Here is a 27,635-nt window from a genome sequence, read left to right on the forward strand (position 1 = left end):
TTAATACTTTGATGATTTTGAGACATAAATTTTTTATGATCAGTTGCAATCCATATTTATCAATAAGTAGCTCAGGAGAAGATAGCATTTGGGATTCAGCAGGAAGATCAGTTTGGATCAACGAAGCATAAAAACCATCTGTCTTTTTGTTTATTTCCTCAATGTATAATTGTACTTTGTGATATCCTAGACTAATAGCTTCTAGATTTGAATCCTAAGGCCATGCCCATATATGTAAATTAAATGGAGTAGCGAATATGTTTTATGACAGATTGTTATTTCTATTTACTTAAGGCCATTGGAGAATTCATGTAGCAAGAAGTAGATCTTTAAAGTCTGTAGATTAAAGCTAGTGAAAATAAGTTTGTCTCTATCATATACATATGATAGTAAAATCTGTTTATATTGGTTAACTTTTCATTTGCATGTCTAATCTTACCAACTACACTGCCAAGGGAAAGGCAGGGATAAGAATGGACATAACATGCTGTGTTTCATGGCATAGAAGGAGTTTTCAGTGAGTGTCTAAATATGTGTCTAATGTGTCTAAATACTTCCATTTTCCAAAATCAACACAATTTTACTCTTAAATTATTTAAAAACCTGCCTCAGCTTTTCCTGGGATAAAGCTTATATTATGAACTTGTCTTTAAAGAGGAGCTTATGTAACATACAAACTAAATGGAACAGAATTGTAATATGAAATCCCCAGTAATTTGGCAGTTCATGCTTGCCTCTGAAAACACAGGTTTTATATTGTTAAAAGGCTTATAATTTAGTTATAATCAAGGAAAATGTAGGACATAAAAAAGAAAGATAAATAATAAATCAGTTTGTGGTAAAACAAAATATGCCAGTTACCCAAACAACGTGCTGAAAGAACTAGGGTCTCAGTGTTCCAGAAGAATGCATGGACACTAGAGAAACTGCATTCCATACTATAATCTGGAATATTAGGGAGAGTAGGACTGTCTTTGGTAAATGACTCATTTGAAGATCTCTTCAGTTCAATTTGAGGGGGTATTCTTATAAATTTCCCTCCATTGTATTTCCAAGTTAAATCTCACTCTTCTCTACCCCAGGCACACAGTGTGATTTTTTTCATCATTATTACTTTCACTGAGATTTTCACTGTCTCTTGCTTTAAATGCTAAGTAGAGCCAAATATCAGGTGTTTTGGAATGAAATACTGCATTACCATTGAAGAAAGAGCAGATGGCAACAAAAGCAAAGATGAATAAAGGCTGTGCTTTTGTTGTCTTTTTTCCCAAAAGATTTTTGGTTTTGTAAAAGATATAGATGTTTTATATTTGATATACACTGATTTATTTCTTGAAAAAAAACAAAGTTTTTTTTTTATTTTAAAAAGTAATATTTACTCCCAGAGACTCTAAAGACTGATTTCTACCTATTATATTTCAGATGTTTTATCATAGTCTATAAAGATTCAACCGGAATGAGACACAGATGGTCCTTGATCTCTCAGAGCAGGGATGACTTGTCTATAAAGTAGAAGAGGTTAAAAAACAGAAAGCAAGTGGGAAATCGCTGTAAAATAATGCCAAGTGTCATGGCGGCAGTTTGTGTGGGAGACTGTGCCAGGGGAGTTCAGCCACATTAAGGAGCAATCAGGGGAGGTACCGTAGACAAGCTGATATCCGATATGCAAAAGGAAAAGCAGACCTCAAATTCAGATTAACTAAGGTGGGGAGAAAGAGTGTTCCATGAAAGGGGAGAGGAGGTTCAGTGTCCAGGAGATGAAGAAAGCATGCACGATTTGAGGAACTGGAAAGATGAGAATGACTAAAGCTTAGAGTGAGTACATGGTGAAAATTTGAGAGAAAAGGTCTAGAGAATTGGGCAGAATTCATGTTACCAAGACAAACTGTGCAAAGATATTTAGATTGAACTTTAAAGGGAAACCATGTAAGCACAGGTGTAATATAATTAGATTGTTATTTCAAAAAGATTACTCAAAATACCTAGTGTGGTAGAGAGGGAAAGAGTTCAGTTAAAGAGAGTAGTTAGGAGGCCGTTGTGGTAATCCATCTGAGAGGTGATGCATGGTGCTCTGGGTTAGGTGGTGATGTGAGGATGCACAAAGAGGTGGTTTTGAGAAATCAGTGAGGGAGAAGGGAAGATGTGGTGATTGCATATGAATGAAGTTTAAGGAAGAATCAAAAATGACTGTGACTTTTTTCGACAACAGTTGGGTTCTATTTACTGAATTAAATTTACTGAGGTGTCCAGGGTATTTCTCTACTGTTGTATGTATCCCAAAAAAGACATCATGTGTGGGAAAGAAATCTGCCTTTGAATTCAGAAGGACTTGGGTTTAAAGTTGTTGCCTCCAACACATATGTACCTTTGGAAAATTAAACTGAATACTGTTTTCCATAAATTGCTAATAATACTACCTGACCTAGAATTCTTGCAGCAGTTAAGACTAACACATGTACAAAAGCTGGCCTAGGTCTGTCAAGCAGTAGGCTCTCAGCATTGCTACAGTTGCATACTTATGTGCTTGTTGTCCCCACTGTAATGCAGCTTTGCTATGCAGAGAAACGCTGGCCTACTACTCACCTTTGTATCCCCAAGTACCTGGTTAAGTGCCAGTGCACACTGAGGAGTCCAAAACTATTTGTTGAAGGGACAAATAAAACTATTACCACATAGACAGTTTGGTTTCTCTTTTAGAACTAATTTGGCATAAACATGATAAAGACCGTAATCCACGTTGAGATTACTCGTGATCTCAAGTTTTGAATGCTGTTACTTCTATTAAATGTAAAAGCTCAAAACTTTACTCAAAAAAAAAATGAAAACAACAACAAAAAACCCCTGTTTCTGTTAATAGAAAAATGCATCCTATACTTCACTAGATGGCACCAAACCGTTGCCCTAAAACAGAACTAGCACAAGAAATTGGGGGTAGAGGACCAGAAAGCTGGAAAGCCTGATTGTAATCTACATTAAATATCTATTGGTGATCTCAGGGGGTGTTCAGGAGCTCTTAACTGTGCTTTTCCAGTCAAATTCTCACATGCATATAATTATATTTTTCATGTCTAGGAATGTGACATGATTTAATTAAGCACAGGGGACTTTATTCAATCTGTCATAGGAGAAAATTAAGCTCTTAGGAAGGAGCATTACTGTACCTCATTCAGACCACTAGAGTGCATTGGTGTTGAAGAATTTTTTCTAATTTTGTTTTCTCCAAAACTTTAATTCTCTAGTAGAAATAAGCTGAATGGTGCCCTAGTGATCTCAATGACTTGTGAGTCCTTCAGCACCTTATTAAGTTAAACCTTGCAGACAGTGGCACTAGTTTGTTTTTTAGTATCTTAAAATTTATGTAATGTACACTGTGACATTTTCCCTTAAAAGCAAATCCACTGAAAAGGTGAATGGAAATGTATTTATCATGGTTGCAATTTTATTTTCTTTCCCCAGTCCATTTTTACCCTCTCCTAATTGGCTGTGTGTGGTGAGAGGCTTTTGTGAAGAATAAAGATGCCATTGATGGATGGACCTTCTTGCTCCTGTTACTGAATTGCTGATGTGACAGTTAGCCAATATCCCACTCTAGATCTGAGCAGCATAGCAACTGGATTTTAGACCCTTTTGGAACAATGATCCCCTGATGTTTTTTTTTTTTTTTTCTCTACATTTCCTTTGAATGGTCCTGATTTGATTGACGTCTGTTTTCTGAGTCTCTGTGTCCTGCTATTTTGAGATTCAGGCTTTTATTTATGAGATACTGCTAGGCATGGAGTTAAAAGGATTCACAGAGTTAGCTTGGTCCAATCTGTACCAATTTCCGGAAAGTGTAAGAGCTAAGTAAAGTGTTAAATTGCAGCTTAGTGCCACACAGAATAAAATGTTTGTGTTTTCTTCTGTAAATATATGTATCTCATCAGATACCTCTTTTCAAATAGGCATATTTTTTTTAATGAAAAAATATGAAGATTCATTTATTTGTTTTTTCAGAAACAATATGGCTTTATATTTCACAGTATTAGGGCTGTCTGTCTAACTAGATATGTTTTCTACATTGTAATTAAGTTTTGTGGTCCAGTTGATATATATCCTTTCTACTCAGGAGAGTCTCAGTAAGTGATTTTGATTAATAGACATAAACATGGTGTGATAGAGAAAAGTACCCAGTTCTTGGGCAAAAGCATAAATGAGTTAGAATCATTGCTTGTGGCACTGGCCTGTCTACTGAGTGAGTGGGGATTTGAGGCCACTAATAATCTAAAGAGTTTATGATGTGAGAACTGCTTTCAATATTTTGTAAGTTCATATCAATTAACTTAAATAGCAATCATCTCATTAAATAAGAAAACTAAATACTAATATTATTGCTGTTTGATATCTATATTGGTTGCTAGATTTTATATTTTTGATTAGTTACAATAAAAATGTTAACTAATTACTGCAATTTATTTGATAGTCACATTCTTTCAAACTTCATAGTCTATGGAGGAAATTAATAAAATGAATCTTTGATCACAGTCCTAAGGCCAGAGGACACCATAAAAACACTGTCCATGGTTCTGTAACAAGGAATAGGATGAATTTGTGTCTACTTAAATTAACCCTCTTTGTCCCAAATACCATTTTCAATATTGCAGGAGATTACATGTGGGGAGTTATATGTGGATTAGAAAAAACAGAATGGGGGTTTTGAAAGAGACGAGAGGAGGGCAGAATTACATAACTGCATAGATATTATTTCCTACTAAGTAAACTCAGAGAAAGTATATTTTAGAATTAAAGTTCATTTCCAAAATAGAGCAAACCTCAAGAATTTTCCACATTAATCCTTCAACAACATAACTGGCATACTTTAAGGCTCAAGGTGATTACTAGGTAGAAACGTCCTATTGTCCATCCTTATTTTGATAGAGACCATTTTTACTGAGCAGGTGCCTGGACTTAACCCCAAGCTATTGGCTTTTATGTTACCATGAGATGCTAGGAATGACAGAGTGAACTGATTCTCAGGGTGTTTAATGGTTCATTAGCAACAATTGGACCTCTTCCAAATCAAGTTATAGCCCTACATAGATCAGTCCTATGTGCTGTCCTTTATAGAACATCTTTACCCAGATACGTTGTGGGCTGATAAATATGCATTTAGATACTTCTTTGTTAACCCCCAAAGTACCTTAGATACTGAGAACGCTCAAACAGTTCTTGGTTTGGGATTTTCTTTTTAACTTGTTTGGTGGAGATATCATCTGGCAGGCTAGAAACGAATATGTGCATTGAACTAAAGGTATTTCTTGAGTAAAAAAGAAGACAATATAATAGAATTTCTTTATGTCAATAATGTTTACCTATTTTCCATTAGCGATAAACACAACTTGAATTATGAAAGCATACAAAGAAGTTTTGAAATGCTGTATCAGATAAATGACTTTTCCTTTGCTTAGTCTTTTCAGTCCCATCCATCTTGACTCAAATATGTGGCTAGAGAGATCTTTCTTTTTTGCAAGTAAAATGGGTTGTTCTCTCTACTTGTTAGAAAGTGTTACTATGATTGCTTATATAATTAATTTATTCAGCAAATATTTAATGAATATCTTCTCTTAGTTTTCTAGGCATTAGGAGATAGACTATTTAGAGTGAGTATCACAAACATTGTTCTTATTCTCGTGGAACAAAAGTCTAGTAAAAGAAACATTTAATTATACACAAAGTGATAATGAAACATGAAAAGTCCAATCATTGGTGACATAATCAAGGTCTGAGAACACCCAGCAGGGATGCAGAGGATACATGGGGAGGGCAATGGAGTTTCTGGCAAGACGTGACATTTAAACTGAGACCTGAAAAATGGGTAGGAGTTTGTCACATGTGGTAGGTGAAAGTGTATTTAATGATAAAGAAAAGATTAACATGGGAAAGAGTGTTTCAGGAGAAGGAACAAATAGCATCTCAGTGTGGCCCAGTGGTTAGAGAGTGAAGCGCACATATGACTGGGCCATAGCTTGTGAAGGGAGGAGTGGCAGGACCTCAGATGGAAAATGTAGGGAGTGCCACACGTGAAGGACCTTATATAAGCCATGGACTGCGTTGTAGGGCATAAGAGATGCACAGGACATTTTAAATAGAGGAAAACTATTTCAGATTTATACTTTAAAAAATCCCTTCAGCAGTAATGTGGACAATGGGTGGAGAAGAGCTAGTCTTAGAATCTTCTAGTCGTGATTATGAGACCAGTTATAGATGAAAAAGTATGGACTTTGCATGATGAGAAATAAATCGTTGAGGATAGCTGCACATGTGTTTTGCTGCAGGGTTTACATCATTGCCGTCTGATAAATTTTGTCGGATTCTCCTGAAATCCTGAAATGACTACAGTGAGGCCTGATTGGCGATTCCCCACTTTGTTTTGAGGCTGTGATGGCTGAATGCAGCATATTGTATTTTAGGTCTTTTTTATCATTTGAATTGCATCTGTAAAATAAATGGTCTTTAAAATATTCTTGTAAGTCATCCACATTTTATTTTGAAATATTTATATTTATTCTCTGAAGGTTTCTTCACTAGAAATTGATTGTTTTCTAATTCTTTACTCCTCTTCCTACTTTATTTCCTATTCCAGAAAAGCTTTTCTTTACCTTGAGAGGACACTTTCCTCTGTTTGTTGAGGTCCCCACCCCACCCCATCATGTCCTATCGTGGTAACAACTAAAATACTGTTCCCTCCTTATTCAATTCATGAACACTTACTTACTTCATATTAAGTTACAGACTTGTCCCATGATTACTTCACTCGAAAGATTAGCTCATGGATGCAATGGAAAACTTTGTAAACTCAGACCAGATTGAACCACACATTTTAGGAGTCAAGAATTAGAGTCTGTGACCCAAGTCACACGCTTGGCCCTTTGTAGAGTAGTGAATGTGTATTTGAGTAGGTGCCTGCTTTTTATTTCTTGAGTGGATCAGAGCAGCTGACGCCAGCTCTGTGTAGCAGAGGAATTGTTTTGGTTTCCTTTAACATTGCTATTTCACATGGGGTCCCAGGGCAATGTTCTTTTCCCCAGTCTCTGACTTTCTCTACTACCAGAAATGCCTTCCCCCCGCCCCTGGCCAAGTAGTGATTGACCATCCCCTATTACCTGTCTGAAATAAATCTTAGTGCAGCCACTAGAATGGCTGTATCTGCCAGACCTCTTATTTCAAGCCACTGAATCGTAACAGGGTGCTCTGAAAATGAGGCAGCTGTTAATCTAGTAACACTGAATAACCAGACATACCAAAGCCATTAAGGCACTTACTACATTTAGAAAGAAGGTACTCGCTTCCCTGTCATTAAGAATTTACGACTATTCGCAAAATGTAAGGATGCAGTTTTCACTGAAACTACTTTCTTAAGTACTCACTTAGACAAATGGAATTGCTGTACTCACTTAGCTTTTTCATGCAGTCACGCAGTCTGGTTTCCAAGCTAAGTACCCTTTGATGTAGTTCCTCATAGTCATAGGCACCGATTTCCTCCTGAATCCCGGTGAGGACGGCAGACAGATTCCGGATTTCCTCCTTGAACTGGGTGATTAACTTGGCATCTGTTTTGTACTGTTCCAGCACGGGAATCAAGGGCAGGAGCTCGTCCATCTTCTCTTTCAGCTCCTGTGAAAAGCAGCCAGTTGTTTCTGAGAGTCATTTAAACAGATAAGCAGCTACGTTCTTTTTCATATGATACTTAAGGGAGATTACTAAAACATACTCATAATTCGTATTGATTTCTAATTGAAATTGGGTATTTCATGAGAATGTAAATGGCCACATGAACATTAGTAGTATATCCGCTTATCTCTGCTTTTCAATACAAGAACCTCTCTTTAAATGGTTACTTGCTTTTCTGTGAAACAAACTGATCCTTATCATAATTACAAAACTTCCTATGGTAGCAATTATGGGTTTATTTATTACCTCGCTTTCTAGTAGCATTTTATAAAGTGAACAATGCATTATGTAGTTAGGAAACATAAGCAGGGTTTGTCTTCCTGATTATAAATTATTAGAAATAGGTCAAATATTATGTTGTTTAATTACCATTTAATAATTATCAATAATATAAGGGTACTTAGAGAGAATTTTGGATCCTGGAACAGCTTTTCCCTAATAGAATTTTTCCAATTTTGGGTTTCTACCGCTCTGTGCTTCTAGTCCTCCCTCTTTTTAGTATCCATCTTGGCACAGCATCATTAGGAAGGTAATTTCAGGAAGTATAATAAGTCATGCAAAGCTTTTCAGAGCTCAAAGAAATGTATGTCACTCTTTACTATTTTGAATTATTACCCATTCTTGGATTTCATTTGCCTTAGCATAGATAATTTAGAGCTATTTACGTAAGACACAGTTGCTTACCCACGTAGTGAATTAACTCTTTCGGGATCAGAGTGCTCATGGTTTATGTAATAAAAGAGCCAGTTACACCAAGTTGTTTGAAACTAAAGTGCTGATTTTTGTCTACAGAATAAGAAGTATGCTTTGCTAACAAGGTGTCCCTTCTAGCATCCTGGGACTGAGCCACACCTGTAGTTTCACTTTCAGTCTGGCCGTGTCACCTTTATTTTCTTTCCTTTAATTTGGTGGTGGTGGTCAGTGAAAATACTTTGTGAGTTTGATTCAGTTGTGAGTTTATTGCAGATGATCTCATTTGTGGAAAGAGCTATCACTGCTGTGATCATTTGAGAATAATCCATAGGTTCTGTCAGAAACCATGCTGTACACTAACTAATTTAAGGAGCTGAAAATTGCATTTTAAAATTACATTTAGAAGATGTTATTACTATCAATACATTAAAATAGCAAGAGCTCCCATTGCCATGTGATTTATGGGCTTGTGTTTCTTGTGGGGAAATTTCCACTTGCTCTGTAAGCTCGGAATTCTTTGAATTTGTTTATATGTCCATGATGAGTGGGAGGGGACAGAGAGTCTTAATAAAGAGAAAGATTCATATATATCACAGTCAAAAGACAGAATGGCAGAGCTTTACTCATTTTAGTGGCTCATTTTGAAATAAACTTATTAGTTTGAGCATCTTGTGGTATCCCTAAAGGAAGACGCAATTGCTTCATTAGGATTTTAATGAGAAGAGTTCTGTTGGTACCATTTGCTGCATATTATTGCAGCTGTTACAATGAGGAGTTTTACGTTCTACTATGGAAATACTGAAAAGAGAGCCATTTGGTGTCACAATTTTGGTAGCATTTTATTTCCCTTGAGCTTATGCTTATATTTATCCTTATATTTGTATTTATATTTATATTTTGGGGCTTTTTCAAAAACTTTGATTATTGGCAGTCAGTAATTTTAAAACTCTGTACACTAGTCAGAGAGCAATGGAAAGTCCAGCTGATATACATATCAAATAAAAGATTAAAGTAGGAACAGATTCATGCTTACTAATGCCTTCCAGAATTTCACCTTCTGCTATGTTGCTCTTACAGCAACGGGTTTTGGTAGACTAGGTAGACTGTCTTGCCCAACCAAGATCTCTTCATATAAGGATGATAGTCTCAAGTGTGGAAACTAGAACACACTTTTCATATACAGAATGACCGACTTAGTGTTTTTGATAAGTTTAAGAATGGTGTACCAGAGGGCTTTTCTTCCAGTTTGGAAGTATTCTTCTGTGTTAAACTTACTTTTGGAATGTTCCGTTTCTTCTCAAATACGGCACCTCAGCAGCTAGAGCAAAATCTGACCCATAGGACTTGGTGAATAAATACACTCGTATTTGAGCATCTAATTATTGTTAGTAAATTTAATTCAGAGTGCTGCAGTCGACTTGGAGAGGCTCCTGGTATTGGTATTAGGAGGCCAAACCTGGGAGCTGGACTTTGTAGTTCTGATACATATTAGATATATGACTCTGGATAAGTTGCTCAACTTCTTTGTACATCAATTTCTTCATCTGAAATGATGGGAAGAAACATAATCCTGCCTTAAAGGATTGTTGTCAGGATTAAATTAGTTAATATAGAATATATTTGTAATATATTTGAAGTGCTTGGAATTACATGTTGAATGTGTAGAATTCTTCAGAAAAATAGTTATTATTATTGCTATTGATTTTGACATACAAGTTAAGATCTACTTGGATTACTTGAGATAGGAAAATCGAAATCATTATGTCCTATGGTGCTGCCTGAAAAGTAAGCTTTCTTATTGGCAACCTGGCTTCCGCTAGACAAACTTGCAGAATAGGCAGTTTTCTCTCTTTTTTCCCCCTCAGCCTCGTATCTTTTTGTTTCTTTGTCTCCTGTCTCCTAAGAGTTCCCACAGATACACATGCATCATCACGTGTCACCAGCTCTGCCAGCCCTGGTTCTCTCAAGCTGTCCATTGGTGTCACAGAGTTCTGTATTGTCCATCTGAGCTTGAATGGTTTTCACTCTGAGCCAGACACCCTGAGCTTCTCTCCTTCTGTCCCTTCCTTTTGGGAATTCCCCATGCACTGGAAACGCCAGCATATCCCTTCCTGCTTTGTTGATGGCCTCAGCATCAGGCTCACCGAATGGCTCTGTAGTCGACACCTTAACCCTGAGCATTGAAAACTTATGTTGAGAATTGTTTGGATCTTTGATCTTCTCTGTAATTAAGTATTTTCTGGGGCAGAGAGGGGACACTAGTCTAAAACTATTTTCTTGAATATTGCCAAATCTTATAACTCTTCCCTGGCCTTCTCGCAACAAAATTAATAAATCTTCCCTTTGTACCATTAAGTATTGTTTATGCCTCTTTTTACTGTCAACTTTACCTACATTTTTTAGTTGTCTTTCATAGAAGACAGATTATGTGTTATTGTGCCTAGCAGGGGGCCCAACACTGCCTTGCACACAGTATGTGCTCAATAAATACTGGTTAAAATTAATTCATTTGCTTTTCACCTTCTATTCTTCTCTGTTTACCATTCCCCATAAATTCCCTATTATTCCAGTTTACTCATTCTCTCATTTCTAATAGTCTTTAAATTAATTTTTATCTTCTAGGCCTTACTCTTAATTTGTTATAACTTCTTAACCTTCTGGCTTTGCTTACTTCAGTTTAACCTCATGGTTCATGACTTTAGTCCCCTCTCTTGCCAGTACCCTGAACTCTCTTACCCTCTTGTTCTTCTGTTGTGCGTTTCTGACTAGAACCTTAAAACTGGTTCAGTGCAACACTGTCTTTTGCACTTCTCTACTCAGGCTCCTGAGCACCCCTGAAGAAAATTACAAAACCATGAAAATTTCTGCCATATTAAAATGTGCCATGCAGAGACCCTGTTTCATGTTCCTGACTAGCTCCCTGCCCAGTCACAGTTATGTATGAAAAGTACTTGTAATGTTTGAGCAAGAGCTTGGATTGAGGCCCACTCCCTTACCATCAGCAGCGAATCTCACTTTCTAATTGGCAAGGAAAGAAGAGGCTATTATGTTTATAAGATCATAGTGTGTTTTATAAACTATAAACATAGTTTCTTTTTACTAGAGGCTCAAATGGTATTATCATAGATTTTATTTTAATCTATGACACTGTCATGCATAGTTAATAAAAGTACATATAACATGCCTAAAAGCACTGTTTCTTCAGTTTCAGTGGTCCTAGATAATTGCCAATAAACAGCTTAAAGTCTAAAAAAAATACTTTTTTGTATCAAATTATGAAACAACCCTCTTTTATGTGCTATTATTAATGATATTTTTGCCTCTTTTAATTATTTATATTTTCTGTATTTCTCCTCATATTAGCAGGGCATAAACCATCAGAAAATCTTTGATAAATTTCATTATTAATTTTTTTAGATTTCCCCTTGTCATAATATTGAAATGCCTTTAAATCTATGCATAATCTCCACTTGGCTCGAGGAGGATAAGGCACTTTTTATTGCAAGTCTACAAACTAGTGATCAGTTTCAGTGGAGAGATGACTGATGACTTGAGTGAGTCTTTAACCTTGCATATGTGGGCCAAGGTGCAGTTATTTCTAGCGGAGTGCCATGGTGGCTGTCCATTGTACTCAGTGTCTCGTTTGGATTGACGTGATTGCTAAAGTCAAACCTACTTGAAAATGCTTGGTCATTAGTGTCTTCCGGTCATCTTCGATCTGCCGAAACTTGGCCTTCAGCCCTTTCATTTGGGTTTCCATTTTTAGAACGTATTGGAAATCTCTCTGAGTTCTCAAGTTTAAGACTTCAATAGACTGCGACATGTTCTGAACCTGTTAAAGAAGACATTATTGTCTGTTTACAAGTATATGCAATCACTACTAAAGTAGCAAAAATGACATGAACACTAAAAACAGGGAGTGCCAAATTCATAATTGCATTTCCACTGGACATACTTCCAGAGGGACATTTCTTCATGATAAACATTCAGAAAATTTCAGAAGAGAAAATTAGACAGGAAATAATACAATGAACATTATAGTATTAGAAATGACACCATATAAGTAAGAATATAATACATTAGAAAAATACAACTAGAATATTCATTGCGGGGCTTTGTAAGCTTATAATGGCCCAATCTGTTAAATGTTAAAATAAGTTGTTTCTTTAAGTACTAACTAACTTCTTCAAGGTCTGGGATGCTTAGCAATTGTGGATGGCAATGAAGTATTCAGCAGATGTGGAATATATTCATTACAATGCAGTTATTTTAAGCTGCATCTGAAGTACTCCCAGGGCTGAGACTGAACTGAGCAAGATGAGTGGTGGTAGTGCTGGGCACCTCCTAACTCAGAGAGCGTACTGCTTGAGACACCTGGACAATGGCCACTATCAGGTGTTTGGTAGGTAGGCAGTAAACACATATGAAGGTGATGGCACCATCCCAAGTTCAGTGAACCCCAAGCTATTTCAAAGTGGGATATAGGTAACCTACAAAGCATGTAGAAACAAGGAAAGAAAGGCTGCTCTAATTGTTACGGCAGCAAAATCCCGAAAACAAAGTAAAAGCCTGTGATAGGAGGAGGGCTGTTAAATGAACTGAAGAAAGAATATGAATAAACTATTTTAAAGAATAAGACAGATCGCTGTCCTTTGGTGTTCACAGGATGGTCTGTAGAGCAACAGCTTTTGCATCACCTGGGAGCTCATGAGAAATACAGGATCTTGGGACCCACCCCGGAGCTACTGAGTTAGAATCTTCATTTTTATCAAGGTATCTAAGCGATTTCTATGTTTATACATTTTGAGAAACACTGCTCAACATGTGGAATTTACATGAGAAAAGCAAGTGAAAAAAGCAAATGTAAAGTTCTTCATATTAATTTGATCCTTTTATTCTAAATCAAATTCTCTCTCTCTCTCTCTCCCTCTCCTCCTTTCTTCCTGCTGTCTGTCTGTCTGTCTCTTTTTCACACACATACACAGGTGCATGTACACGCATACCCTCAGATGTAAAAGAAAATAGAGTATATAAACAAAAGAAACAGGGAGAGAGATATGGGAGGATTAGAAGAATACATATTAGGTTTGTTAACATTAATTTTCTGTGAGATGTGAGGGGTGAGGTGTAGGTGAGAGGAGAAGTAACAAAAGTGGTAGAAAGCGGTCCCTGGTAAATATTACATATAAAGCCATCTGCATAGAATTGTATGTCTTATATGCATAAATGAATATATGAAAGCATGAGCATCAAAAATGGTTGTGGGATTTCAGGTGAGTTTTACTTCATTTCATTTATTTTTGTGTGTTACTCTAGATAGCTTTAAATAGCATTTTTATGTACATAACACATAAAAAGTTGTTGTCTTTGTAAAAATTGTGAGTTATAAACAGGAAAAGGATGGTTTGTTCATATATAAATTTTTATCATCAGACAAAGCTTAGTGGACCAGCTAGTTTTAAAGAGCCCATTGTCAAGACATTCCTCAGAATTGGAACATTCAGAAAAGGCAGTGAATTCTGCTGCCTTGGCTGGCCTTAGTTCCTCTGCTTTTTTGGTCAGAGTAGGTCATAATTTTCTGTTTCTTTTTCTGCTCTCTTGAGCCATAGTCCTGTCCCTTACGAATCCTGTCTTTTCAGGATATGCTGCAGTCTAGCTTATATTAAAAGTAATTGTGTAATGTGTGTGAATCAAAGCAGAGAAGTGGCTGCCCTTCTGTGAACTCCATGAGGTTAGAAGCTGTGTCTTATTCATTCCTTTTATTCCCAAGACCTTACACAGAGCTACACACAGAATAATTCTCAATAAATATCTATTGGGTAAATTTATCTTAGGCTTTCAATAATAGTAATAGGTAGTAAGTATTTTAATATTTTAAGAATAATTTCTTCCTCCTGTCACTGGTTAGACTATAGTATTACATGACTTCCAAATATTTCTTAATTTACTATCATTCCTACTGTAGAAAGCTTCATTTAAAAGAAAGTCTTTGATTCAGCATAAAATTACTGAGACAACATTGAAAGCATGGTAAGTGCATCTTGGATAAATGCAATGCTTTCAAAATAATTTTCAATGCCATTATGGCTAAGCATGAATAAGGGAAAGCCATTTGTGTTAAAGAAACTGTGCATTTAAATACAACATTTGTCTGTGAAGACACTCATCACTGGCTTGGCCAGTATTCTCCTAGGAATTCTGTGTACTTATGCAGAGTCTGTACGGTTAGGAAATGATAGGCAAGTGAGGTATTCTGGATAAAGTTAAAACATTCTCTCTCTTTCTTTGCCTCTAACTTACCCTGTCAAGTTAATCTTCAGCCTTGTTTGTGTTATGGGAGAAGGCACTGAGAGTTTTTACCGAGACCTGATTGTGACCTGCAGTACTGTAGAACCGTGTATGATTACAAGAGCTACGTTTGGGGCGGTGGCTCAAGATGGAGCTGTCTGACTGGGAAGGAGGTTCTGGGGTCCCTTTGCTTTTCCTGCTGGCTGCACCTGGGACTTAGTTTTCCACTGATTATGGAGACCCACTGAGAGTCAGTTTCCTGATGATACTTGAGCCTGGATCCCCACAGTTACACTTGTAGGAAGGAGAGTCATCTGCTGTGGTTGCTCTGTCAGTCTCTTCTCTCTGACGTTCTGCCATTCAGCTTTCTACACATGTCCCCATGTTACCCACGTGGTGTGGTAAGCTCACTGTCCCCCTTCGCTCATCATTGTTTGAGCTCATTCTTCATATGAATAAAATATCTTACATCTTTCTGAACTTAAACACATGTTAACTTAGATTTTCATTCTCATTCGTAATTAGCGTGGAGGCTACTTGAAAAAAATACCCCACAGCTCAGTATGTTTGGATAGCCTTGGGGTTAACAAAAATAGAGATTTCTTTTTTTTAATTATCAAACATTTCCCTTTTATTTTTTGATTTATGATAAGAAGAGAAAGAATAGAATTGGCTGAGGACCTTCAAGTCTCTTGTCAATTACATCTCTTCCTTGAACACGGGTCTGGGGCTGTGTAGGCGTCCCAGTTGTGCTTGAGAGTCTGCTGCAGAGGGTACAACTCCTGAAAGAGATTTCTTCACTGTAGGTCTTCACAGAACCTGTAGTATTAAGCTGTGTGATGGAAATCTTCAAGAGTGAAGTATCATGTACCATGTTTCTTAAAATTATTTTATTGGGGGAATGTTGCCAGTATCCTATTCCAAAAATCACACTTTAGGAAATATTGACCTAGACAATGCAGAACTGTACAGAGAGGCTGCAGAACTAACACATTTTTTAAAAAGTGAAACATTTAAGTTTGGACATACTAAGGCCTGATATATTGTGAAACCAATTGTCATTTTTCTAATATTCAGTAATACAAATACTTGTTTAAAATGTTTGACAGAGCACCAGTTAAATAAGTGTGGGTTCCACCAGTGGCATTTTGAATGATACTGGTTGGCATGGTGTTGAGAAAATGCAAAATCGATCTGCTGTAGCTCCACACCTACTGGTTGCATGACATTGGTAAGTTTTTTTTTTGTTTTTAGCCTCAAACAGCACCAGTTTGCTTTCATGTAAACTTAGAAGGACAATTAACCTTGCTATAAGGATTAAAAGGAGTAGATACAAATATAATAGGTGGGAACGATTGTTATTAGTACTTTTCTTATTGAGAATCTTCCGTTATTAGATGACTAAATCAAGCCTCTGGCTCATGGTGAATGAGCTGCTTACAGGTCATGCTCCTGTTTGCCATCTGATACCTTGAATATATGTGAAACCATAGAGATGTTGGCGAGGGACTGGCTCAGTCAGAATAAGGAATGCTGGTTTTTTTCTGTGGGTCACTGCGGCAAACCAATGCTACTTCCTTCCTTCAGGGTCCTCTAAATGTTGCACACACTTTACTGCTCTTCTGTTGACATAACACTACCAGGTAGTGAATTTGATAAATCTAATTTATCACGACCTTGATTTTGTTAATAAATTTTATTTGGTTTTTGTCGTTTAGGTATTGATGACTTTTTAAAGGTGTAATTTTCTAGAATTTCTTTAAAATATTAAACAAATTGCATATTGGAGGATTATGTAAATTTCAGTGATTGCTTTCAATCAGCTTCCTTAGTTGTACTCTTTTAGCCTTATTTATCCTTCCCTAATTCCTGGTTTTGTCATAGCACTTGAATACATTTTACTTAGAACGTTTAGAGGGTATTATCTACGTAGACTGACATTTATAGTTCATTTGAATTTTTTCAACTGATTTTTGAAGAAATGTCTGAGTCTGTGTGTGGGCGTGTGTATCCAATGCTATACTGAAAATTGTAACCCAAATAAGATTATGATGTCTAAGAAAATGTTTCTCATTATAGTTGATATTGAAAAAAGATGTTTTTGCATAGAAAAGAAGATTGAATCAATGTAATCTGAGACGAAATACAAGTTAATTGAAAAGCAAAATTGGACTTAAAAGATTAAATCTTTTTACCAATCTAATTAATTTCCCTAGTAACCAAATAATATTAAACTGTATATTTGATTTTTTTTCATAGAAATAAATAAAATCCAGGTTGGAAAACAATACCCAAGAATAATCATAGTTCATATGTCATGCTTTCTAATAGTTGGGAGGCACATTAGCTAGAGTTATTAACTTGAATGACATGTGCATTTGCTCTTGTCTGGGAAACAAGATATTGAGGGAGCAGGAAAGATTATATCTTAAAAAAAAAAAGACTTAAGAAGAGAGAGCAAATAGATGATGACTCCAAGGATGGGGGAGGAAAACAAACTAATTTTGTGAAATATTTTTGTGTGAAATATAAAAAGAAGTCTTAAAAATCTTTACACCTCAGTACACTTCCAAATAATGTACAGGGAAGAAAGTTATTTTAATTATATGTCAGTGGAAGAAAGTTATTGTGGCTAGACTTAACATTGCATAAACTAGGGATGTCTGTATTAACAAATTCAATGCTTTCATTTTTCTGAGTTCTCTTAATTTTCATAGTAAGTTCCTATTCAGTGCTATAATTATGTAGATGATCTTGGAAATGATATTGCATAGAATGAATTGTTGAGCATGGTATCCTCCAAAAACACATACTACCAAATTTATCTTATTATCCCTAGACGTATTTAAAATTCAAACATGTTTGTCATCCTTCCATAAGTCTGGCCACTCTAGCTGTCCAGCTATATTCAGAGACCAACACAGTGATAGTTTGAGTGAGAAAAATAGAAACAACCATTCATTGATTTTTTCTTTTCTCTCTAAACATAAATAACCTTTCATGACATGATTTTTATCTGTGAAAGAGAGTAAATCAAGGGCATTCTGCATTTGATTGTTATGGATCCACTTTAAGTAAATTATATGGAGAGAATGGTATTGAATGAAATTGAAGAGCTTAATGTTCAAAGGAATGACTTAGAGAATGATGATAAATACTTAGAATTATTCATTATTTGTCTAGATAGCTTACATATTGTATGCCATTGTTTTAACCACCCTAGAAGGTTGTTAATGAGATCTAAAAGTGTGAGCTCAGAGTCTAGTATGATCCTGAGAGTTCAAGCTAAATTTCTGGCATTGGAATAAGACTTTATACTATTATTTTTTTCTTAAGGAGAGACTGCTTGGGTATTAAGATAGGACAGAAAGCCAGTCTTAAGGCAAGGTTGAGAAAAGTAGAAGTCATATGGTAAGAACAACAGAGCAAGGAGCATGAAGTACTACTTTCCAGGAAGGGGAGAACATTTATTTGAGAAGAGGGACAGAAATTGGAAGAACCCTCCTCATCATTACTGGCTTTCCCATATTTTATTTTCAAAGAATGGTAGATTTTCAATAAAAATATCCACAGGGGACATGCGACACCTACCTTTTCCAGCAGTTGGCGAAGCTGCCGGCTTTTGGCATCCCGGGAACACAGGTTTTGTTCTGGAGCAACCACTGTGCAAATGCATCGTCCGTCAGGATCCTGTGCTGAGCTGTATACTTGCCACCCTTCTTTGGGACTAATCTGAGTCTGAGGAAATCAACAGCAGACACACAATTATGGGATAAAGAGAATATGCGTTTGTATCATTTTAAGCAAAGCATCTTTTTGATATAACGTTTGTGTTTTTATTCTTTAATGTTAAAAAGGAAGAGATGAAACAATTCACATAGGCAGCAAGGCTACATTCGGTTACACCTTCCTTATTCAGTGCCCAGAGGGAGAATCTTTCTTTTTCTTTCAGTTCCGTATTATTAACTATTTTTTCATCCTATACCACTTCCTAATGCTTTCTGCATTTTTGGACATTTTGATGTAACTTTAGAAGTGTCTGCTAACCACTTAATCACATATCACCAGTGTTTCTACGTAAGATTCATTAGCTTGTCTTCCTCAACAGTAAATGGTAATTAGTAGTATATATTTTTCTGATGTTTGTTCATGTGTGATATTCTGAAGCAAAACCTTATCTCAGAGAGTTTCCCGTTTATTGAAGGGTCACTTATTAATAAAGATGGAAGGGTGTCATATGAGAATATAGAGTAAAATAATTAGATCAGCTTTGTTTAGCAAAGGATATAGAGTCTCAGAGGGGTTAAAGACAGTATTTTGATATAGGCTGTCAAATCGATCCTCCCAAATTATTTCTGTGCACTTATCACCCTGCCCCCTTAGACCCCTGGCTTGTCGTGGCGTTCCTGTTCTGCCGCAGTCTACCTTCTATTTGTATTTCTAGTTTTACCTTCCTGTATCTACCTAGGTTGGAAACTGCTTTCCAACCAAATTGGCCATGTGTCCTGAAAGCGTGTTGCCTTGATTCATACTTGTGTGTGTTATTGTGCTTCTCCTGCTTGGAATCCCTCCTTTATAAACCCTCAGGTCACCCAGTGCTCATGGTTTCTCCCCGTTCTAAAGGGTTGTCGATACTCTTCAGTAGGCACTTACTATGTATTATCTAGTGTTGTCATTTCATGTGTCTTGTTTTAATAATTAGTCTATATCCAGCTGAAAGATATAGTGGCTATTTCCTATCTTCCATATCAAGTACATTCTATCAATTGCAAAAATAAGTAGTTCACTTTTTTTTGTCTAGTTCTTTTTTAGAAAGAACTCTGCTTTAAACATACATCCTCCATTATTCAGTCAGAAGTTGTCATGGATGCCTTGAAGCACCGCCCAGAGAGGCACTCCTTCATTCTTCCAGCCGTTGAGAGTATCAGTGGCTTGACTTGAGTTCTCTCAGGGATGGCCAAGGCTGAAGAATGCTGCCTGCTCAAGGTCAGGCCCTCTTCCCAGGGACAGCTCACATCCCTTGACTTGCAAGGGTACAAAGAAGGACACTAAGAAGCGGGAATTATTATTATTTCCATTTCACGGAAGAGAAAATCAGTTAACCTGCCTAAGAATGCACAACTAGTATGTAGCAGAGCTATGTATGAAGCCAGACCAGTACTGTCCAGTATAAGTATGAGAGCCATATATGTAATTTTAAATTTTCTAGTAGTCAGGTTTAAAACCGTAAAAAGAAACAATCGAAATTAACTTTAGTAATATATTTTATTTAACCCAGTATATCCAAAATATTACCATTTCAACATGTAATCAATATAAAAATATTCATGAGATACTTTACATTGTGTTTTTCTCCTTTTTTGTACTGTCTTTGAAATTGAATGTGCATTTGACCCACTTCAGTTTGGACTAGCCTCATTCCAGGTGCCCAATAGCCACAGTGCCCTCCTTACTGGACTGTACAGCTAGTCTTGCTTTTAATTCCAACACTGCGACCATATTGATATGATGCTGGGTTTCCAGATAATTGTCTTCCAAGTTCAGTCACGTGGATTTTGAAAAAAATCTGCCTAACAAATATTACATAGACAGACAATCCAGTTCGCTTCTGAGTTTCTTTTTCCTGTGAAATGTCAGATAAATCAATGCAGTTGATTTATCTGGCTTCTGGCTAAGCTTCTGACTAAGCTCTGGCTTACTCCTACAGCTAGGACCTAACATTCTTTAGCTTTCCTCTGTCTTTCCTGCTATAGTTTCCAGGTAATCAGCAGATAGGAGAGTATTTCTTAATGACCAGGAGAAGAGGGAGATGAATTTTGTCTAGAAATGAAGGTATTTAATGAAACAGGCTGGTGGGACTAGGCCAGGGAACGATGAAGGAAGGGCTGAGGGTCAGAGCTGAGATGGAGCTGGGAACAAGGATGTGAATGGAGGCCAGCAGAGAACGATCTTGCATGATGTCCAGTGTTACTGGGCTGGTCTGTTTGCCTTTGGACTGGAGTGTTTTGCTTGGTAGGAAGCAAATTCTTAAAAGGACTGAACCAGGCTTATTTCTGTCTCCACAGATCTGCCATAGTCTGTGGGATCTTCTGTCTCCTGAATTTACAGCAGAATAGGTACAATCTGCTTATTCTCTCCCAGGCCCTGGCTCATGACATACCATCAGCCGACATACAGTTCTTTTTCTTTTCAAGGGCTTTAGAGGTAATCACTACAGGGTGCTTATAGGCATTCCAACAACAATCGTGGGGAAACTATAAGTTACAATCTCAAGAAGCTCATAAAGACGTCATGTCCTTGTCCTTGATCTATAATGAAAAGCAAATGGTGCCAAACCTATCTTTTAGTCTCCTTTTTTCAGATAGTTCATAGAAGTAGCCTGTGCTGCCTTTTATTTATGGAGTAATGGATTCATTATTATTCCTTAATTTTCCATTCCCCTCACCTCTTCTTTCTAGCATTTATACCTGAAAGAATAGAAAGATATACTTAGAATTATCTATTATTAGAATCAGATAGGATCTGAAGATTACTGTGTTATTCTTTCTGTATTAAAGGAGAAAAATGCAAAGAGATGGTCTACAGAATGGACATAGGAACAGCTTAGCAGAGTAGTTTCAATGATATAATTAAAGGTTTAAGCCGAGTAACAGTATGGAACTAATGTATCTAGACATAGGTCCTGTAGTTTCAACTAGACTTCTCTCAACATTGGACACAAATCTCAAATATGTCAGAAAATTAAGGCTTGTTGTTAGAATAAATTTAGCTTTTATATAAAAGAGTGAGGGCCACCCAGTTACAGTATTAAAATATATTTAACAGCAGTGCAAACACTGAGCATTAAAGCTGGCATCATTAATATTGATGTTCACTTGCCAAGTGTTTGGCTAACCAGTGAGGAGCTTGTCATGGCAGGGCGAGGTGTCATTGCTGTCTGGAATGAGGGAGGCAGAGAGGTGACTAGGATTTGATGTTCATTTAGCATTCTTCCTGAATAAAAGTAGACTCCAGTCTTATTTGTGCTTTCAGTTGTCTTCTTGTAAGAATTACTGAAACAAGCCATGGCCTTATCTACTACAGAGTTAATTTGAATGATCTCAACTATAACAAGTTACCTCTTTGGCAAGAAAAAGGTAGCTCAAAAGAGAAAAAAAGCTAATATAAAAGATGAGTGCTTGGGACTTTCGTGAGTTTTGATTGAGACTTCTGTGTCAGAGTTAGTGATAAACAAAGGATTAGAGCATCTCTAGTGCTTTCTTTTAGGGCATCCATACTGGCACTGAAAAAAGGATTCAGATAAAACCAACCTCAGGTGGAAAGAAATAATTTACGTGTTTTTTTTTTTTTTGATACCAATGAGAAAAGACCTCCTCTCATTTTAACTGATAAGAGCAATTATTTTAGGTGTCAATAAAACTCATGTAAAGTAATAGCAAACATTCATGGGGCTCTGGCCATGAGGTTGGCAGTTCACATGGATTATTGCCTTTGAGTATCACAACTCTGCAGACTTGGTGATGTTATTCTGCCCATTTTATAGGTGAGAAAATTGAGACATAGAGACAGTGAGGAACTTGCTCAAGGTCACACAGGGGGTTATCAGCAGAGCTCAGATTTGTACTCGCACAGTCTGATTTCAGAGCCTGAACATTTAACTACCACACTGCACTGCCAGTTATCTGAAATTCCCTTTTGTATATGATGAAGATAATCCTGGTAGCATTTTCTGAACTGCTGTGCAGCTGAGCACTTGGACCTGGAGGGTGCACAGAGTTTGTTACGATCCAAAGCATTGCTAATCAGTGATTACTGATGCAGTTCTCTTTGAACCTTTTGTGTTAATTAGAAGAACTAAATGAACTATTTAGCAGTTTTTAATATTACAAAACTCATGAAATATTTAAGAACGCTCTAAATAGAAGAATTAAAATGATAATTTTAACAATTGGATTTCAAGTTTGTGTTCTTTGCTTATAATTTAATTACAAATCTGTGCTTTATAAATATAAAGCTCCTATGTGAGAAGTCTCCCAAACTTCAGGGGCTTGTTAACCAGAAAACAAAGATCCTGAGGACTAAGGTAAAGGTAGGAATAAAAATATCTTGTATCTCAGTATGTTTTTCTTTCTGTAAAATCCCTTCTCTTGTATTAGGCTCACTTCTTTTGAACCAACTACCCTCAGAAGCAGACATTATCTTATTTTATTTATGAGGAAACTAAAACTCAAAGAACTTAAGCAGGTTTTCCCAAGTCACCCATTTAGTAAATGTCATATGTGGGCCTTAAGGCCAGTTTTCTCCAAATGTCAGAGCAGTGTTCTTTATGTTCAGCCTCTGCAGATACATGCAGATAGATGGTCTACATCCATTCACAACTAGCCAAAAAAACAACTGTTTTAGAGGAAATGCACCCAGGCAGGTGGAGGGGATTACCTAAACTATGGAAACAAGTATCAATTAACAGCGGAGTAGTTAGCAGTAAAGGCTTGGCAAGACACAAGTAGAGGGGCAGGCAAAGGGGCAGAATTCTGAAAACTTTGAAGAGCACTAAATCAGCTGGTTGAACATTGCTAGTCTTATGTTTTATGCTGAGTTTCTGGGCATTTCATGAAAGTACAGACTGAGGCAAAAAGGAATAAAGGATCTAGCTACTGAAACTGGTGTACAAGGCAGGGGAAAATAAAGCAGGAAAAAAGTCCAGTACTAAAACCTACTAGATTTAGAGTGGAGATACTGAGTGATGAAAACCCCTTACAAATTTTCTGTCTGGGGATCGGTTTGGTCTCAGAGAATGAAATGTGGTTTAGCATGCTAATGGTTTTAGGTTGTGGGGAGAGAAGAAATGTGAGGGCAGGAATTACAGAGATGTTGACAGACCACGCTAAAAGAAGCTGTGTTCTGGAGGATGTGTTAATAAAAATGTCACTGCACAGCAGTTTTCTTCCTATTTCTTAGGGAACTGAAATAAGAATTGTATATTCTTTACTCAAAGCAACCTTAAGGTTCTAAGAAAAACAACTATAAAAACAAACAAAAACCCAAAGATACCATCAAATTTAGGGTAATTGATCACTTCTGCTCATATTCTGGAAATGACAATGACAGAGTTGGGGAGGATTTGGAAGTCATATCTGGTCCTCTGTCCTTCCGCTCAGTGACGCTTCTCCTGTATATCCTTCTGGTGTTTGCACTTGAACTCTGCATGGTAGGAATCTCACTGCTTCATAGGCAGCCCTTTCTATTGGTGGCAAACTGAAGGACTGGATCTGAACTTTCTTTGTAATTTTCCCCTTTGGCCCTACTTCTGTTCTTAGACAAGAGTAAGTCTACTCTCTTACCATGTCAAAATTCTGCTCTAAAAAGGTGATTGTCACATTCTCTGTGACTTTCAAGAATACCATTCTGTTCTCTCATCCATCTCCTTACTTTGTTTAGTTGTTCTTTCACAAAACAGGCGTTGCCTAAGGATTTGGGAAGAGACACAGAGGTCAGTTATCTTCATCCAGGACTGAAAAAACTGGTGAGTTAAGGAACTTAGAGAGTATTGAGTTTGTATGAGGGCATTGTACTCATTTTCAAGAACTTAAACCTGACTGACTCATTGAAGTAGTTATTTATGAGGGGAAGCTGGCTGGACATTCGAAAACGTAGCAAAACAAATCGCTTATGCCTCCAGGTCCCTTTGAGGCCTCTTCCCACGCAGCAGTGGGGCTGACTGAGAACAGCTGGTGTCTGCTGAATGTCCTCTGCTTGTTTAATTGCTCTTTTCCAGATTCTTCCTGGTGTGGAGTCCACAGCGTGGGGGATTTCTCAGACGCTCAGCCTCAGGGGGAAGTTACTGTGCATCAGAGAGAAGCGCCAGAGGGAGCCTGTGCTTTCTGAGAGCCCAGGCTTTGCCTCTACAGACACCAGCTCCTCCAGAGGGGCCCAGAGGTAGATTAGAAGGAAAAGCAAAGAAAGGAAGCAAGGCCAAAGAGGAGGATAAAGGAGTGCTTCAAAATTCTGAGAGAAACAAGAGGGAGCTTATTCCCCTAATAAGGAGCTATGTTTAACTACTTACTAACAAATATATCCTGGAATATTGAGACAATCAAATGCATGTACATTGCCTATTTCAGAGATACTTGCCATAAACAGGTTTAATTGCCTTTAATGATTAAAACCCTATTTTTCTTACGTTTTTCCCAGACCATTTGAAACTACCATTCTAAAGAAAGACTGCATTTATATTTGTGTAAATCTGCATTTTTCACTATTTTCACATCCCACAAACACTCAAATACAAATTTTAAGACCTACACTATTTGTTTATTTATTCATTCATTTATATATATACATATTTATTGAAGTATAGTCAGTTTACAATGTTATGTCAATTTCTGGTGTACAGCATAATTCTTCACTCATACATGAACATACATATATTTGTTTTCATACTCTTTTTCACTATAAGTTACTACATGATATTGAATATAGTTCCCTGTGCTATACGGTATGAACTTGTTTATTTTATATATATTAGTTAGTATCTGCAAATCTCAAACTCCTAATTTATCCTTTCCTACCCCCTTCCCCACCTGGTAACCATAAGTTTGTTTTCTATGTCTGTAAGTCTGTTTCTGTTCATTCATTCATTTTTATTTTTGAGATGTATACACAGTTGCAGGCTTATACCATTCATACTGTCTAGAGTGAGAACATAGGGAGAGAAAACTGGGAAAGTCTGGATAGTGTAGTTACACCTGCTGGGAAGGGAGCTGTTAACCCTGCCGACTAAGGACAGTGAGGTCCGGGGTCATGGGAAACCCCCTGAGCAGGGCAGAGAAAACCCAGCGTGGCACCAAAGACCAGGAAGGGCAAGGACGAGCAGTTTGGTGGGACGACTTTCCTGTCGGGACTGCAGTCAGTCCTTCCACCCTCGGCTCTGCCATTGACCAGCTGGGGGAAATCTCTCTCTTTAGTCACTCAGATATTTTGAGTCAGTCTTCCCACTTGCAGACTGAGGAGGTTGGATTAGATCAGTCATGTTTCCAACTAAACTCTTGAGAGTTCTAAGATTTCTGTGGAGGTATTTTGACTAGAAGGGGTTGACTGTGTGGGGAGGGAACAGATGGTAGAGGCCCAGGAGATGCTTTTCCCCCATCATTTATTAGCTCACCCATGACCTGTTTTACATATTGGATTTTCACTTCAGATTTCATTCAGCAAATATTTATTCAGCGTGTATTACATAAGATTTAATTTAAAAAAAAAAAAAGGCACTGCTGCCGAAAATAGTGTAAAAATAACTGGCCTGGATAGTTTCTAAGATCCTTTCCAGCATTAAGATTTTATTATCTTAATCTAGGAAATACAGCTTCATTTCATTTTTCACAATGAGAATCCTAAAATATGAACAATTATCTGAATAGTTAAAGTAGGGAGATTACTTGTGTACAGTATGCCACTTCTGTAAAACATGCTCTCACACACACACACACAAATAAATCTTTTGCAACCTGATTTCTCCATTCCACTGAATACCGTAGTACAAACTTTTCTGGATTCTGTTTATTTTTTGTCACCCAAAGGGAGATTCAGTTGTGTTAGAACAATCATAAACCATATCAATACTTCATATATTTCAACCAACAGATTACCTATCACAAAGTAAAGAAAATGAATTTACTTTAAACTCACAAGAGGGCTAGAAGAATCATGCATGATTTTGAAAAGCTGATTCTCCTCCTTCAGTAACAAATAGGAAATAACCAAACTAATATCTATTCACACAAAAAATACAAATATCAAAGCCCAATTACTAAGTTTGAAATATAACTTATTTGTGAATTTCTTAGTTTAGATTCATTTCCTGAAAGAGTTAATTCAACTAAGCTGTTACAAACCACCAAGTACATGAACATTGAAGCAATTTGGCTCAGTAAATATTAACTAATATAATTTTCTTTGTTTTTAATTGTTGATGCCATATCATGCTTTCTTCGTAACTACAAATCTCTTTTACATCCCTCCTGCCACATACATCATGCAGGGAAGGAGGGGAATCTCAGTAACAGAGGTGCTGAGGTACCTTAAGGGACTCAAAGGAGATGAAAATGTAGAAGGAGGTCAAAGTATGCCTTGCAATGCCCTGCGCACTGGGTGAATCTGCCAAATAATGTAATTAATTTGATCTGACTCTACTCAGTTAATTACACATTGATTGATAGTGTAATTATTAGTAGTAACTGCAAACAATCCTTGAAAATGGAGAGTTGCTTTTCTTTTGGAATCTGACTTTTTCTGATCTACCAGAGTTATCCAGTGGTAAAAACAGATAAAAAGCTAAAGAGCTCCGAATACTAATTTTTTCTGTACCTTTTATTTGATAGCAGGGAAATTGTTTTACCAGGACATTCCTTCCATTTGACTTTGTAAATTTCTATTTGAAAAACCAATAGTCTTCATTTTTATTTGAAATATTTTAGAGTATTGCTTGACTAAACCACGCTTCAAACTATGAGAAAAGAATTTGTTATAATGTGGGAAGTGTTAAAAAGCCATTAATTGTAGGTGAATGAAGACTACAGGAGTTAGACTTGTGACAGAAGTCTTTATAAAAAAAGTTAAATACAGGGAGATGATCTTATCAGGCAAGTTTTATATTGTTCATGTTTCTTAGCTCTCTTAAAGGTTTTTTTTTTTTTTTTTTTTTTTTGATCTGGCTTTAAATTGGTGAGGGTTTTTAAAATTCATTTATGCTTAAAAGAGGTTGGTTTCTCTGACTGAATGCATTGCAAACAGTCACAGGAATTGAATTCCAAGGAAGAAACTGCTATAGTAAAACTAGATTAGCTCGAATATACTCTATAGCATACTCTATAGGAAAAATTATGGGGTTTTACAGATGTTAAAAGAAGAAGTAAATAAGAAACAAAACATTTTAAAATAAAGAATCTTTCAAA

General features: G+C 36.7%; 1 protein-coding gene and 1 long non-coding RNA gene across 3 annotated transcripts in view; one reads left to right on the forward strand and one right to left on the reverse strand.

Annotated features, from left to right (window-relative positions):
* LOC116665913 overlaps positions 1-27,635 on the forward strand; it is a 139,122-nt gene that overhangs the window by 70,456 nt on the left and 41,031 nt on the right. Inside the window, exon 2 of the long non-coding RNA XR_004322699.1 lies at positions 13,066-13,173. This is a non-coding gene — a long non-coding RNA (uncharacterized LOC116665913). The remainder of the gene's footprint in view (positions 1-13,065; positions 13,174-27,635) is intronic.
* The window catches only part of OLFM3 (olfactomedin 3), a 173,542-nt gene that overhangs the window by 18,850 nt on the left and 127,057 nt on the right, over positions 1-27,635 (reverse strand). For both annotated transcript variants that reach the window (XM_006190951.3, XM_006190952.3), the window contains exons 2-4: positions 18,280-18,426; positions 12,077-12,232; positions 7,431-7,650 (exon numbers count right to left, since the gene is read on the reverse strand). In XM_006190951.3, the coding sequence (XP_006191013.1) occupies positions 7,431-7,650; positions 12,077-12,232; positions 18,280-18,426 (523 nt within the window). The remainder of the gene's footprint in view (positions 1-7,430; positions 7,651-12,076; positions 12,233-18,279; positions 18,427-27,635) is intronic.

This window comes from Camelus ferus, chromosome 9 (genome assembly GCF_009834535.1).
Source record: "Camelus ferus isolate YT-003-E chromosome 9, BCGSAC_Cfer_1.0, whole genome shotgun sequence".
Taxonomy (NCBI): Eukaryota; Metazoa; Chordata; class Mammalia; order Artiodactyla; family Camelidae; genus Camelus; species Camelus ferus.